This window comes from Orbicella faveolata, unplaced genomic scaffold (genome assembly GCF_042242905.1).
Source record: "Orbicella faveolata isolate gen_17 unplaced genomic scaffold, um_ofav_v1 contig_1, whole genome shotgun sequence".
In the NCBI taxonomy this organism is placed as follows: Eukaryota; Metazoa; Cnidaria; class Anthozoa; order Scleractinia; family Merulinidae; genus Orbicella; species Orbicella faveolata.
The window spans coordinates 23,245,913-23,262,387 of NW_028301536.1; the positions used below are offsets into that span (position 1 = coordinate 23,245,913).

Consider the following 16,475-nt stretch of genomic DNA (forward strand, 5'->3'; position numbering starts at 1 on the left):
GCCCTGTCTTTGTAGAAATTAAGAGCTATGACTTGTCAAAATGTATCCATTTAAACTACTATCATCTGTATATAACGTGTATGGAACAAACCATGGAGAAGAAGGCTGAAGTTTTGTTCATAAATCCCTCAGGCACTTTACTGTAGGTTTCTCTTCAGCTCACTCGGCAGTGAAGCCCAATCGAAAATTGCTTCATAATATGTTTTGTTTCTGCCTCATTCCGTTTTTGGCCTGATATCTTTGAGCATGTAACCATTTAGTATGTGTTCGTTCTGTTGCGGTTGCGTTTCGTAGTGTTGTCTGTCCTTTTCTTTGGTCAAAAATAGCTCTTTGTTTTGTGCTATAGCATCGGTGTCATAAATTAAATGCATCCGCAATCAATCAAATGTTGTCATTCATGGATAGTTACACAGTATCCACGAGTTTGATAATTCCCCGATTTGCAGGTAAATTGTAACTAGAGCGTTTATTTGCCATACCGCCTCTTTTCAACGATCACTGATTGCTTCGAGTTATAGACAAAACTTGATAACAATGCTGACAATGTAGAAAGCTCAAGTCAATTAGAGGTGAGGGTCAGTTTGGATAATAGTTTACACTCGTCTTGGCACTGATTTCCTGTCCAACTGTCAATCTTGACTTTGATTACGTGAATTTCTCATTTACATAACAACTGGTTGGAATTCATTGGAGCAGAAGAACGAAAAAGCTGTAAAATGTAGTCGGGAAGTAACCTCAAACGTGCCGACTTTTCGGCAGAGCATGCCTCGCGTACGTTCATCGAAACTAGAGGAGCTAGATTGATTTCACTGAGAATGGGGAGTGCGGCGAGCGTGAATAATGCTTATAGCAACGGAGAGCAGAATGGTAAATTACAGCGCAGTCCCACGGCCAGCACGACTCAACTCAAACGAGAACTGAAGGAGAAAGATGACTTTTTGCAGCGTAAGGACGCGGAGTTACAGCATCGCCAACGAATCATCGAAGAAAAAGATGCCGAGTTGGGTAAATTGCGAAAGGAAATTCACGAGCTCAAATGCGTCGTTCAACAAACAGCCTCGAAAACCAGCATTTTGTCTACCATTCACGAGGACGGCGACATGGCTGTGAACTCCAAACCACGAAAAGCTTTGAGATCAAGCCGAAAGGAGAAACGAATGGCAGTGAGCGGAGAGAGCAGTTCAAAGGCCGAAGAAGAGACGAAGAAGGAACTGCAGCGCCATCCTAAAGACTTCAGGTAAAGTACTCATTTCATTAATCATCCGGAGTATTTTATTTGATTTAAATGTTTGTTTTTCTCACATCCTTAGACCAGAATTGAATAGGAAATTCAGCGAGGTAGCAGTCAATGGTTAAAAGATGCAAATTATTGAAGAATGGGTGAAAATTAAACTTCAAGAACAGCAAACAGCAGACATGAAATTCTCAAGCTGTCTTGTCAAATTCGATTAACGTTATTGTGCTTTGGTTAAATCATCCCGTTTTGCTTGAATCAATAGTTTTCTGAACAGTCTATTTTACTTTAATATCCGCCGGGATATCCTGGCTTATATCGTATTTATTTATCTGTGTAGTTTTACCTCCCGTTTCGTTTTCCTTTTTTTTTTTTTCTTTTTCTTTCTGTAATTCAACTAAAGCGGTTACTGTAACTTAGGTCAATGTAAAATTGTGACGACTCTTATTGTGATTAGTACATGTATTGATTTGCCTTAGTGATCGAGCTATGCACCTAATGTTGTCAGGACCTTTCTGAAACATCTTTAGACGTATCTGAAAAACAAAGAAAATTGAAATTTCATTTAATGTTGGTATCGCATGTTAAGTCTAGGAGCATCGTATTTTGTTTCGCTGTTTTTCCGTCAATAGCCTGTACACAGATTATTTTAGCATTACTTGCCCAGTTCATGTCTCACTTTGTTTTGATTCGTTGTCAAGTGGCGACAAGTTGACTTAGATTTTGACATGTCTCTTCGAACAATGAAACGTTTGACCCCAAAGTGAATAATCAACGAATAGCACCGTAATTTAATAAACTTAATTTCCGACATTTCATTTCGGACCAGAACATTTTCAGACAAATTTCTTTTAATTTTCAAAATTGGTCAATATTTTCGGACCCAATGTCATGCAAAAAAAATAAATGAATGCGAAATAAATACAATGATGACAGAAGTACATCTCCAAAGTTAACATACGAATTGTGACAACAAAAGATGCCCACGGCAGATTTACGTTGTATGTGATGATCTTCAGACTCAATCTCCATATTTTTAGATCATTGCCCATTAAATTCCGGCCAGCGCACCCAGCCCTTTCCTATCAGCTGCCCGACTTGTGTTTGTTGTCAGAACGTTTCACATTGATAGTGCGAGTTATTTTTGTTTCAAGGTGCCATTTCTTTGTCTTGCCACGAATTCAAACAAACTATTCTCACAATGGGGCTCTATAGAATTCCCTCATTCCCTCAACTATTTCCTAACCTCTCAAAATTTAGGACGGCTTGTTGATTTTGAGAATGAGCATTGCTCCGAAAGAAAACGCGTCCGAAATTCTAGGGTTATTATATGTAGTAGGTGTTTGTCCGAAAAAGGAAAAAAAAAAAAGCTGTACAGCAAGTTCTTTGTTTCAGATTTGCTAGATGTGAACAGAGTACCTTAATTGCAAAAAATTTCGTATGTTTAATTTTCGGACCCTTTTTATCTCATTTTGGGCAAATGTCGGACAGCAATTTCGGACCCTCTTTTGAAACATGGCTAAAATACAAAACTCGAATTAGACTGAACAAAATTTGTGAAAATGATAGTTTTACTGCAGCCTCAAGGTTTAACGAATACTCTGACGAGAAAATAACACAAATTCTATCGAGCCTAGACTTTGCTCCATAAAGCTCGGCATAGACAAAAATAGGAGCTTTGGAGTTGATTCAAAGCTTTATACTGTACTGTAAATATTTCTGACTCTTGAAATTTCGGTCGCTGATAGATTTCGGATGGTTTTATTTTCGGACACTTTGCTAACATAGATGTCGTGGGGCTTATTGCTGTTGAGACAGAGCAGGTGAATGGTGAACGGTCTGCGACAATTAACTTGTCTTTTATGTCAACTCGTATTTGATAATAGACCATTACTCGCTGATGAAGCACAGCAATTTTATTATTGATATACTGCCGGGTTTTTTTTATTTACATGCACCTGTTCCGTGTTGTCCTAAAGGAAACGCAATCTTTGTTTATACATGAGACGGCGCAACCCATATCTTTGGATTTCAGAAGATTCTTTCGTAACGAAATATTTCGCTAATCAGTTTTGTGGAGTTTTTATATTTGCGTACAGTCGAGATCTTAATTAAAGACTGAAGCAAAATCAACCAAGTTCATGGAGGCTTGAAACTACTGGAAAAATGTCGTAGAAATCAACGCTCCATGAAATTAAGTTTTCGCATTAATTTCCTATAGTAAAGTAGTCAAATCATTTTCGTCACGTCTTGAATTCTGACATTTTTTAAACAGACACAAGCAAAAATTCATTAATTGGGCCCACATCATAGTTAAGGATCATAACTCCTAAAACCTCAACGAATGCCAATCTATTTACAGACGATGACACTATGCTTCTATTTCTGGTGATATTTTATGGTGAACAAAATAATTTTCACTCGATTTGCCATTTTGTTACCCGGGGTAGTTAGCCAAGGTTTTGCCTTTAATAGTACTAGTCATCGATAGACATCTCGAAGTTTGCAAAATACTTGTTTACGGAAAGTTTTTCGAAAGTCTAAGAAGAACCGTGGTATCGCCCCCAAAAACTTATGAAATCGCAAACAATTATTCGCAAAGTGGAATCGTTGCAAACTGAATAACTATATTTCTTATAAGACTGATGACATTCATTGTGATTGGCTGAGAGCAGGTTAATTTATCCGCGCGCGCGTTCGCAGTTTTCTCAGTCATATAATAAATGAGTAATCGCATAAAAGCTCGAGCAATTAAGAATTTACACTACTCTTGACATTTGATAAATCTTTCAAATTGCATTCACCTAAAGACTCGTGTAATTTCGAGAGAATTTTCAAATATCACTCGTACTGTAAATTTCACTAGCATTCATATGACTACCTCTACATATTTTTTCGAATCATATTCATTGGTTTTATTTTTGTCGTGTTTCCAGATCGAAACAGCTGATCAAGGATGCCATCAATGAAAACGATTTTCTGAAGAACTTGGAAGCAGCCCAAGTGCGTGAGATAGTGGACTGTATGTACCCCAAGAATTACAACAAGAACGATATGATTGTAAAGGAAGGAGACATTGGACAGGCGCTGTATGTTATCGCTGGTAAGAAACTTTGCGCATTTAGGCTGCGTAGTAAGTTAGTTTGTTGAAAACAAGCTTTTTCAACATCTCAATCCAAAAAAAAGTTCTGATTGCGGACAGCCTTAGAGTTTTCGTATTTGAAAACTGTTGAAATGTCCCCAATGCGAACCATCTAACTGAAAAATTCCTGAAATTCGAACCGGAATGTTTGGTCGAATGGAAATATTGGAAGCGCCCCCAGTTTCAAAGTGAGAGTCGCTCTAACCCTAAGTCATTTGGTGACCTTAAACAAGAACATGATTTTTACCTCGTGCTTGGACGAACTTGGAGCGAAATAAATTTGGTGTGTTCATGTCACTCGGTCAGCTTGGAATCAGTCATTCACTAGCAACCCTGTGTAAACATACAAAACGCAGTCTATATGCGTGTAACAATTAAATGATTTTTTTTCTCAGAGGGCCGCCTTGAAGTGACAAAAGATGGTGAAGTATTGGGTGAAATGAACGGCGGAACTGTTTTCGGCGAGTTGGCCATCTTATACAACTGCAAACGGACAGCATCTGTGAAAGGTATGTTCTGGGCATGACAAGAGTGAGAATTGTCGTGGAACTTTGCTTTGGGTCATTGATGTTTTGATCGTTTTTGTTTCCTTTTGGTGCCACAGCTATAAACAGTGCCAAGCTATGGATTATCGATCGCCTTGTGTTTCAAACCATCATGATGCGAACTGGTATGATGAGACAGGCTGAACATATTGCATTTCTCAAAAGGTGCGCGCGAAATCCTATGGCCTCTTCACCTGGTTACACTCGGTGCTGTTATCTGTACACCAACCAATAACAGACTCAACCTTGACAGCAAATTACTTTGTTTAACGTACTAAGAACTCAACATTTTTGTTGCCTTGTGCTCCTTGCTGTGCTCCAACTAAAGTCAGTCTTCTTCTTTGCCCAAATATACAATGTTGGCCATAGAGTTTACGTACTTGTCCTCTCGTTTAAGGCATGCAGATATTACATCATGTACTTCCGACAGCAATAAGACATTGTGTCCAATTTCTTAGCGTTATTCCAGGCCTTTGAATTGCTTGAATACATTCCCTATATGAACACCGGATTTGCACTTCCCTTCAGCTTGGTTCGCTTAGTCATTAAATCAGAGGTGTTCTTCGCTTGTTCATTTAATGTATTAAATACGAAAGACCATGTTTGACCACATTTCAAAAAACACCGAGAAGAGTGTCGAAAATACGACGCGCAGTCGAGTGTTTTTGACGAACTTCGATATGTTTGGAACTGTGGTCAAACACTGTGTTGAGTGTTTGATATATCTTCTCAATCGAAACTAAAACTATGGAGAAAACGGAGAAATAAAATCGTAAAAATCTATGCTATCCAAACACCGTCACGGTCATGACTTCCTTTGTTTAAACTTCATGAATTATTAGTGAGTCTAAGAAGGAGTGATCTGAGTAAGAACAATGGACAACACCTGGATAATATAATGACCTCGGCCAGAGCTCCCTTAAAGTAAAGAAAATAATCACAAAAAAAGTCGTTAAATGTTAATCTCAGTATTTTTTTCTCAGTGTTCCTCTTTTGAAGAACTTGTCGGATCAAGAATTTGCCAAACTTGGAGATGTTTTAGAAGAGGTAAGACTGTTTTTATAGTTCCGTTACTTTTCTTTACACGGCATCTTTCCATAAAGATCTATAAACTCGTTAGCAAATAAGCAGTTTCAATTTCCCCTTCTTTCAAAACAATGTCCACTTTATTCAAAGTAATCGTTGGTTCGTTTGTTTAAAAAAACTTGGGGAAAAAACGTAAAGTGTTGTTTTGTTTTGTTTGTTTGTTTGTTTGTTTAATTTCTCCCATCCTTCTTTTTCTGTCTTTCTTTCAATAGGATTATTACCATGGAGACGACTTTATAATCCGCGAGGGTGAAAGAGGCGACACATTTTATATCATAAATAAGGGCTCGGTAAGTCCACAACAGCTAAAATGAAATGATGGTGTCACACAATATCAACAATTTTTCTTATTTTTTCACATAAACAAAAAATCACCTCTATACATCGAGTTATCATGCCGAATTGTGTAAATATGCAAAGTTTCAAAAGAATCCGTCACAGCATCATGAAAATATAGGATCCCAAACTTGCCAATTTTTACAAAGAAATATTTTCCAGAGGGCAAACGTTGATTGATTTAAAAAATCAGGAATGCGAGACATCGTCAAAAAGTTCCATTCCAGCTGGTTCTTTTCTGCTCTTTTTAGTATTTTCACCGTTTTTTCTAAAGCTTTTCCGGATCCTTTCGCGTGGATTCTTTTTTTTAGCAAACACTGTAAGAAAGCGCTGTGGAAAAATCCCTGTAACCCTCACCTTATATGAAAAAGCTGTGAAAACATTCGCTTGCGTCTCGTGAGCATTTCTCCTCCCAAACTTCTACCTGTATTGCTATTTAACTTTTCGATTACGAGCTCGAGATTTCTATGGTGTAATAGTGGACGAGGGGGCAGAATCACGGAGCGGTCATTTCCAATAGTTTCAAGTTTCCTTAAGCTTGCCTGGTTTTGATTCAGTCTTTAATTCAGCTTTTCACTTCACGCAGATATACAAGTGTAATAATGAAATGTTGCGTTATCGTAGGTGATCGTTACTCAAAGGGTTGCGGGACATGACGAGCCTCAGGAAGTCAGAAGGCTCGCAAGGGGAGACTACTTTGGCGAGAAAGCTCTTCTAAGGTAAATGGACACAAGGCTGCGGCCTCATCTCCTAACAAAAAAGAGATATTTTCGTTATAATCAAATTATATTATACATTTCATTTGTTTAAATTTCTTCTATGAAAAACAGGACTTCCTGGTAAATGCCTAGTCGTAACGGCTTCGAACGCCGAACACTTATGCGTCTAAATTATTATATATAAGCTCGTAATACATTTATCATTGCCTTTTTATTTTATTTTCAGTGAAGATCGCAGAACTGCCAACGTAATCGCTGAACCACCTGGAGTGGAATGCCTGGTTGTTGAGCGAACGTAAGCGATCAAAAACTTTATTGCTGATAACTTTTATATGGTGCTAACTTCTCATGTTGTGATATTTTTAGTGCATTTAAGGCTTTGATTGGTAACCATGACGAACTAAGACAGAAAGATTACGGAGATGAAGAGCGAGGTGCAAGGAGGTAAGGCCATTAAGGATGTTTTTCTTTTGCTTTCTGTTTTTTCCTGTGATTTTAACAAGCTCGACAACTCGAAAAACACGGGAGGCTTGGGGAGAGGTTAAAAGCTTCCGAGGGAGTAGGAGTGAGTGACGTCAAGATGGCCAAAACCTAGCCTCTTCAGGCGTTCAGTTAATTGGGGGACAGTGCGGAAAATGGTGCATGAGAAAATAGGGGAAAAGTGCGGTGCTTGAAGGCGAGAGAGAGCGCCTGTAAACACTGTGAACGAAAGGTCCTTACGCCTGCGTATGGACCGCCTACAGGGGCCTGTAACAAGACCGTCAAAGCTAATTAGAAGGTGCACCAGATCCTGGTGTACCGGAACGACGTTTTGTTAGGTTTGCCTACAGGCGCTCGGTCGCTCCACGCACCAAGTTTCTCTCCCCTTTATTTCGCCTCGCCGTTTTTTTTTTTTTTTTTGCACCTCGAACAGGCTAGCCAAAACTCTATTTCTCATTTTCAAATGCCATATGCATTGCTTCTTTACTTTCTTTTTCCTAACAGGTGTCATTCTTCCTCTAAACTTGATTCAAGTCCTTACGAAGAAAGGAAAATTTCAAAGCAGTTTGAGGACTTGACCCTCGATGAATTGGAAGTTATCGCTACCCTCGGAATGGGTGGATTTGGACGCGTGGAACTGGTAATAACCTTCCCTTATGCCTTCACGGCCAAAGCTAGAAACAAACTGTGACTGAGGCAATGTCGGTCCGTTGTTATAATTAAATTATCTTCCTAGGTATTTAGGGTGTTTGTGATGACTACATTTATATGCAATACTGGAATCGCGCTGAAAGAATGACTGAAGCAAGTGCCTCGGTTCGCCTGGCCTTTTCATTTTTCCGTTGACAAGGTTTAAACGTCTCGCAAAGCTTGTAAAATCGACTGATTTCGCTGAGTTAAAGTTGTCCGTCTTGCGTTGAATCAAACTAGTAGTAATGACAGTTTCTTTCATCAGGATAAATATAATTTGGCACATTTAGAAGTAGAGCTATCGCGAAGGAAGCTATTGGAGATGTTTATTTGGTAATGTGAAACTCCGAGTAAGTTAGAAAATTCGCATCACAAAAGGCAGACACTTTCTGCGTCATTTCATGCATCAAGAGTCCCACTTGTCATGTTATTTGTAAATGGATTGAGAATATACTCTTGTTGTAAACTACTCTTGTAAACTACTCTTTTCAGGTTTCTCCTTCAATGAAGAGGTAATTTTGTACGCGGCCAAAATAGACATAAAATGTCATAAAATGTCATGACTGAGCTCCTTAAGTCCCCTGAATTTGTTTGCTTGTTACTTTTTTGCCGTCATGTTATTGGGACTGATGATTTGCGTAGTTCATTTGAACGTCTATGCTCTTTATGTGGACTGTACGACACGTACTACTTTCAGGTCCAAAATGTTAAGGATAAGCAGACGTACGCTCTGAAGTGTCTGAAGAAAAAACACATCTTGGACACACGACAACAAGAACACATCTACTCCGAGAAGAAAATCATGTCTCAAGCACACTCTCCCTTCATTTGCAGGTAAGAGGGCGAGTTATATCACATAAAATGTCGCGTAGAACAAAAGTCTCCCCTAGTTTGTTGCTCTGTCATAGAATTCAAAGACCCCGGCGCTTGACTCCATTTTTCGGAGCATGTAGGGCCTACAATGGACGGGTGAAGTGTCGAGACACCGAAAATTCTAATTTTGAATTTTTTGGAACAAATTTTGCTAGCTCTAATGCTACAAAGACGACAGCACCTACACAACGTTGAATTGCATGGGGGCCTGGAGTATCAGAGAATTATCTCTAGACGCATTTGAAATAAAATAAGTGGTTAAATATCGTACGGTATCATTTTCTAAGAGTGTCTCGACTACTTTTGCAGCCTATCGTAAGAGTGCTGTTACTCGCCCGGATGTTGGTCCATCGCAGATTGCCTCCCAACATTTTGTTAGATTGTTTCAATAATTCACTGATACCCATTGCTTTCCTATCTCTGTCTTTAACAGGTTATATCGAACCTTCAAGGATCGCAAGTACGTCTATATGCTGCTGGAAGTTTGTCTGGGTGGAGAGCTGTGGACTATACTGAGGGACAGGTAGATATGAGAAGTGCTCTGATCATGTAAAATGTTTCATATGCAGTATAGCAGGTTTTTGCGGACGATATCGCGCCTGTCTTGTGGCCGTCTCGGGCTCTCTCGGGTCCGCCTCGCGCCTACCTCTCGCCCACGTCACACGCACCCTTCGTGCGCCCGCCTCGCGCCCACCTCACGCCCACGTCGCTGACGCCCTTTGTGCTCCTACCTCGCGCCCACCTCACGCCCACGTCGCACGCGCCTCGCGCCCTGCCTGCGCGTGCCTCGCGACCTCCTCACTCCCTACTGGGAATGCTACAAAACCAGAGTGACGTCTTTCCCATATTATTTTCCTGCACAGGGGCTTTTTTGATGATTCTACCGCTCGTTTCCTCGTTGCCTGTGTAGTGGAAGCATTTGAATACCTCCATTCCAGAGGCATCGTCTATCGAGACTTAAAGGTAACTGGAGTCATATTACGACATAATAGCTGAGAGCGTAAAGCGAGTGTAATTATGAAAAAATTATCCCATCACTGTTAAAACATTTTTTTATTACTATCATGTAAGAGATTCCATTTTAATGACAAACTCTTGAGATTATCAGGTCGTCCGTTCTTAGGGGCAGACCATTACTTTTTGAGAGGGGTTGCAGGTTGTGCAATTGTTATTTTCGGTGGGCAATAGCTTGTGCAAGAATTTTCTTAACATCAAAAGAAAAACAGTACCTGGATAGAAGAAAGCACTTGCTCGATTTTTCCCCCATGGCTGCCCTTGCACGCTTTTTTTTCCAGCAGTTTTTGCTGTGCAGGAATCTTTTTTTGGAAATTGCCCAACCTCCCCTCAAGAAAATAATGGTCCGCCCCTAGTGACTATCACTCATATTCCCAGGCTCTATCTTCTTCCCGGAGCGAGAGGGGCCGGGAAGAAGAGATGTCTTGGGAACGATGTTGAACCTGCCTGGTCTTTGTTGTAACACAGTAAAGAAAAGCTAGTGTGCTGGTTACTACTGTTACAGGTGACAAGTTTAATATGTAGCATAGTGAGAAGAGTGCACGTGCATGATTTACAGTTCGGCATCTTTTTTACGTTATTTGCTTTAGCCGGAAAATTTACTTTTGGACAAAGATGGCTACGTGAAGCTGGTATGTAATTGTATATTTCCCTGTTTACTTTTGTGTAGTTAGGGATTTGTTTTTAGTTCGACCTTGAAATTTAAACCGAAAATGACTTAGCTATTCTAGGCTGCAAGTTTTTAACCGGCTGTTGACATACAACTTGATCGCCTAACCTCTCTTTGAGTGCATTTTTGCCCTGGAATATTTTTCGTTTGTGACTTGTTTTACCATTGTATGGCTTCACAATAGCGTTTGGTACTGTGTCTTTGGGCGAGCTAATTCCAGGCTAATTTTGTCTCCATCGTTCTCAATTCAACTGCATTATGTTTGTTAGCTATAGACATAGTTACTACATTGACTATAAAAAAATTGTCGAAAATAAAATCAACAAATTTAGTCGTTGTAGCACTTAAATATAAACGACCCAAAAGGGTTAAGAGTTCTCTTACGACGAACAGAGTTGACGCAATTTCTGGGAATTTGTAGGTGGACTTTGGTTTTGCCAAAAGGATTGGGTTCGGAAGAAAGACATGGACATTTTGTGGAACGCCAGAGTATGTTGCGCCAGAAATTATCCTCAATAAGGTTAGATTGACGATACTCTACAGCTATCTATCAACTTACAGAGAGGGGACTACATTGTAAATAGGGGTGGAGGTGGAGTGGCGACGGGGAAGGAATGGGAAAGGAGCGGAAGCCGGGAGGTTTAGGGAGGACTAGGAAGTAGAAGCTTGGGAAAAGGCAGTTTCAGATCCAGACATGTGTTGCTAAACTACCCAGGACGAAACGCGAGTAGTGTGTGAGAGACAGCGGGAGAATTAGTATGAAAAATGAAAGACTGTCAGCTTTATCGTTTTGCTATACATGTACGGGCTCTTTCTCAGTGTACTATATTGTGTTATTTTTGCATTTCCTTGTCTGTTTGTTTCTGTCTTTTTAACTGCTTTGAATTCGTTAGGGCCATGACTTGTCTGCGGATTGCTGGTCCTTGGGAATATTGATCTTTGAGCTCCTTACTGGAAGGTCAGTTGCCGAGCTTGTTATATTCACCTATTAATTAATCAAGTATTACTTTTCGGTATCTTGACAACTTACAAGACTGTACTTTGAAAGGTAACTTGCACCCAAACGACCAGCTTGCAATACTTCTTTCGTGAGGTTTTTTTTTTTTTCGTCTTAATCGATATTTTAAGGGTTTGTTTAACAGTCTGTGTGTAGTTGAACCTTTAAGTTGGCTTTAAGAATTGCTTGAGTGTGCAAAACTTTGTGAAACTCACATAGTGGACTTTGACCGGCAATTTATTTGTGTCAAGTTGAAGTATGTTCGGCAGTGAGTTCCGAGACCACTCAAGACCAAAAACAAATACCGAAGTTAACTGTTCAGTTCCATACTGTGAATTAATAGGCAGTGTTAAAGGGTGCGTTGAGCCAATTAAAACTCGGATTAAAAAGGAACCGTAATCCTCCTGAGCCTGCTAGATAGTTCTCCAATAAGCCACTTTCGATATATTAAAATTAAGCTTGATAGTGAGGCCTAGAGGACACAAACATAAGAAATGAATAAACATGATCATTCAATTTCCTTTGTTTGTGTCCTCTAAGCCTCGCTGCCAAGCTGAATTTTAATATATCGAAAGTGGTCTACTCGAATCAGATCTTTTGTGACACACTTAGTTAATAGACCTTATTCGTATTCCCGGTATTGTGTACTGTAACTAGCTTGCAACTGAGGAGTCTTTTAAAATTCAAATAACATTTTTCTCTTTTCAATGATATTCCCCCGCGTGAGCCTCTATTGCAATGTTATGACGAAATTCATCATCAATAACAGGACAGACGCTTGAAAAACTGACGTCAATTTGTTAAATAGGCCATATCCGTATTCCCGGTGTTGGACTGGATCTAGCTTGCAACTGAGGCTAATGCGACGACTCTTTTTAAATGCAAATGACATTAATCTCTTTTCAATGATATTCCCCGGCCACGTGAGCCTCCAGTGCAAGCTTGTTCCTACGGTCCAATACCGAGAACACGAACATGGGCTGTTGTAGCTGTTATTTTCTAAATCTGTTTGGTTTTACCCTTGGCAGTCCGCCATTTTATGGTTCTGACCCCATGAAGACATACAACATTATTCTCCGAGGTATGGACGTGATAGAGTTTCCCAAAAAGATCGGACGCAATCCTCAGAATCTTATAAGAAGGCTTTGTAAGGAAAGCCCCACCGAGAGACTGGGATATCAAAAGGATGGTCTCACGGACGTCAAAAAACACAAGTACGAGTTTGCCTTGTTATTCCGATCTCTCCTCTGGTTTGGTCAATATTTAATGCAGATGTTCTAGCAAAACGCAAATGTTTTTGAAAGACTTACTGTTTTTGTGCAGATGGTTCCAAGGTTTTCACTGGCAAGGGTTACTAGAGCGGACTCTTGAACCTCCCATAAAGCCAAAGGTATTGAGAATGTTGAATTATTTATTTAAACACAATTTATATATCTTGTCGTTTGATTGACGCAGTTGCCGGGTTACTTTAAGGAGCTACTTCACGCGGATGGCGCTTGAAAAATTTAACCCAATTATTCAAGGACATTAGGCTACGAGCAGTCGGTTTTCGTTCCTGAAATCCTCTCCTCGATTGGAAAAGTTAAAACTGCAAATTATCCGTCTTCTTTAATTTTGCCTCGCATTTGTGTATTCGCGTCGCTCGCTAGGAAAAAAGACTGCTCGCCGTCTACAAGGACATCGCCTCAATCAGTTCCTTCCTGTTTCTTTTAGTTCATTATCACCTTTTTGCTGTTTTTCTACCCTTGTAAACTATCTTGTCTTCACTAGTAGCATAAGAATCGCGTTTACCGGGCTGCTTTCATGTTTTATTCACCCAGAAAATTTCATTTTGTTAATTTCTCAGGTGAAAAACGCAACGGATTACGGTAATTTCGACCATTATGCGAAAGACATGGATGTACCCCCTGATGACCTGTCAGGCTGGGACGAGAACTTTTAATACACCTTGGAAACTACAAAAGAAACAGCAATATAGCTTATAAAAACCGGGGATATTCAATATCAAATAATTGTACGTGGAAGGGAAATATTTAAAACAAAGAATGTTATTCAACTCTTGAAACCCAGTTTCAAGAGTACAGAAACTTATATTTGTAAATTATTTATTTATGAAAACCTGAAAAAAAAATAGCTGGTATTTGGTCATAAAATCATGGTTGCCACAGGTCAGGAAATGGTCAGGGGAAACCAAATTCATTAAGGTCAGGGAAAAGTCAGGGAATCAGGGAAAATTGACATTTTGAAGAAAAGTCAGGGAAAATTGAAATAATTTTTAACATGAATGATTTAATACCATCGAGAGCTGCATGGACGAAACATTTGGGGTTGTCGTGATCTCAATAATATTCTTCTTTCATGAAGAAGGAAAATTTGTTGGAAACTTATTAGTCTTCATGAATAGGCGGAAAGGAAGGCTGTAAGTTGAGGCCAGAAGCCGCAACTAGATCTGACATTTCGTATTTATTTGGTTTGGGAAATTTGATTTTTATCAGGGAAAGGTCAAAAAAAAGTCAGGGAATTTTGAAAAGTGAGGTCTGTGGCAACCATGAAAATATACTTATTCATTTTAATAACGATCGAGTAATGTCGTCTCGATCAAAAATATCGGCCTAACCGCGGCTGCGGTCGGGGTATAGCAGATAATTTTGTACATGGTACAAATTTCATTCGTACTGCTTTTTTTAAATGTGTAAATAGTGTAATCGTGGTCAGTCTAGTCTTTGTTAAATAGTTTTGCAACTTAACTTACATTGCTATGCCAAATGTAACATACGTTACGAAAACATGTATCTCGATTATATTCCTCATTTTTGTGAAGAAAATCCTTTTTAATAGAGCGTTTTCACTCACCTGACTACCAGCCATGCAAATGTATTAGAACTTATAATCCATCAAAAATTTTCGCTCGCGCGCGATAGGTCTAAACGCGTCACGTGACCGAATATTCCCCACCTAAAACGGGGGAATTATCCAAGGATATTCCTCAATTTTCAAAACTGCGCGTGTTGCAAAAATATTTGAATGATAATAAACACAATAGCCTCCATTTTGCGCAAAAATATGCTCGGATATCTGTCCTTGGACATTATCTGTTCCTTAAAGCGCACATTTTCCTCGAGCTACGCTCTCGGAAACTGTTCGCTTCTCGGAATAGATAATGTCCAAGGACAAATATCCGCGCATATTTTCGCGCCAAATGGAGGTTATTGTTTATCTAAGAAAAGAGTTGAACTTCCACAGACTGTCTCCACAGGATTGGTTTGGTAACCAACATGACCGCCATTTCATTGTTTTGGAATCCAAATATGGCTGCCGTGACGTCACGCGAAAACGCTCTTTATTTAAGTCACATTTTCACAAGAAAAACAGCAATTCGTGGATATGTTATAAATTTTCATACGTCGAACAAGTATGGTAATATCTTTATGCCGTCCCATCAAGTCAAGAACAAAATACATATTTATTGAAAGTTCACCTGGTTTAATTCTTTACTGACTTAAAAATGACAAACTTCATTACAGTAACCACTCAAAACTATCTTTTAATTTTCTCTGCGACTCCGTGTCATCATCCGATCTTTTTGTTGTTGCCTGTGTATAAATAGCCTGCAGTACAGGCGTATTAGCGGGCTCTAGCGCGAAACACGAGCGCGCGCGAAGCGCGAGGCGAGAAAAATCGAGAAAAATTTCTCGCCTCGCGCTCCTGTATCGCGCTAGGGCCCGCTAATACGCCTGTACTGCAGGCTAGTGTATAAAGCGCATGCTGTAAACTTGCTCCTTAACAAAATGTTTGAATATTCATTGGTCAGTGCTAATGTGTTATTACCTTAAAGTGTACCTAACACCAAAATCTTTTTTTGGCTAAAATAATGAAGCTTATTTTTTGGAGTAATATGCCGCAAAAATTTTTTAATTTGGTTAAATCCTCGATTTTCCATGGCTCGTCAAAGTACGTCAAAATGCCGCCAACTTGGTTCGCGACCGAGGGTCAACGGGGCACGATGATTCTGTATTTCGCACAATTACTTGTGTTTGCGGGAAAGGCTGCGAATGTAGTTCGAAAACAAACCAACTAGGTGCGTTGTAGGGGGATGTAGCAACACAAGAAACATACAGGAAGGTATTGCACTTCATACCATACCGTTTTATGGCGATGATCGTCCTGAAGCGAAGAAACGGAGAATGCCATAGGTCGATTTCGTGAAGGCGAAACGTGCAAAATGGGAGCCGTCTAAGAGTTCGGTGATTTGCTCTAAGCATTTCAAACCAGACGATTTCGCTCGACGTCTGGATGTTCAGGAAGAGAATGGGATTTTGCTGACTTCATGGCTTAAGCGAGACGAGTTTGGTATAACCGCTCTTCCATCGATTCATGCAGCCGTTGTTGCATCTGAGAAACAGCAGTCAGTCAGTGTAGCCGAGAGAGACAGAAGAATGGTGAGATATTTTACTGAGCAAATGTTCTCTGCCTTGATATATCAGTTTCCTTTCTTGTTCAATTTTATAAAAATGAAGTATTTTTCGCAGACTGTGAAAGCGGCAGTTAAGCGAAATGTTGGATCAGCAGCGACATCAGATGAACCGCAGTCGAAAATGGCAAAGGTTTTTCTGACACATTCAAATTTTTTGGCCTGCCCTTTCATTTCTGCTCACAGACTTGATGTCGGCTGGCGCATTGCAAGTGTAA

The 16,475-nt window shown here is 39.7% G+C and overlaps 1 protein-coding gene and 1 long non-coding RNA gene across 2 annotated transcripts in view; one reads left to right on the plus strand and one right to left on the minus strand.

Annotated features, from left to right (window-relative positions):
• LOC149118447 (uncharacterized) overlaps positions 1–16,475 on the minus strand; it is a 76,023-nt gene that overhangs the window by 27,696 nt on the left and 31,852 nt on the right. The window lies entirely within an intron of this gene.
• On the plus strand, positions 653–15,263 carry LOC110054594 (cGMP-dependent protein kinase 1-like). Its single transcript, XM_089296474.1, has 19 exons — positions 653–1,237; positions 4,171–4,337; positions 4,772–4,885; positions 4,981–5,086; positions 5,905–5,968; positions 6,220–6,297; positions 6,968–7,062; positions 7,289–7,357; positions 7,429–7,506; positions 8,047–8,182; positions 8,930–9,066; positions 9,539–9,628; positions 9,969–10,068; positions 10,710–10,751; positions 11,211–11,309; positions 11,683–11,747; positions 12,815–13,000; positions 13,110–13,176; positions 13,633–15,263. The coding sequence occupies exons 1-19, from the start codon at positions 816–818 to the stop codon at positions 13,726–13,728; spliced, it is 2,211 nt and encodes a 736-aa protein (XP_089152600.1). The 5' UTR covers positions 653–815; the 3' UTR covers positions 13,729–15,263.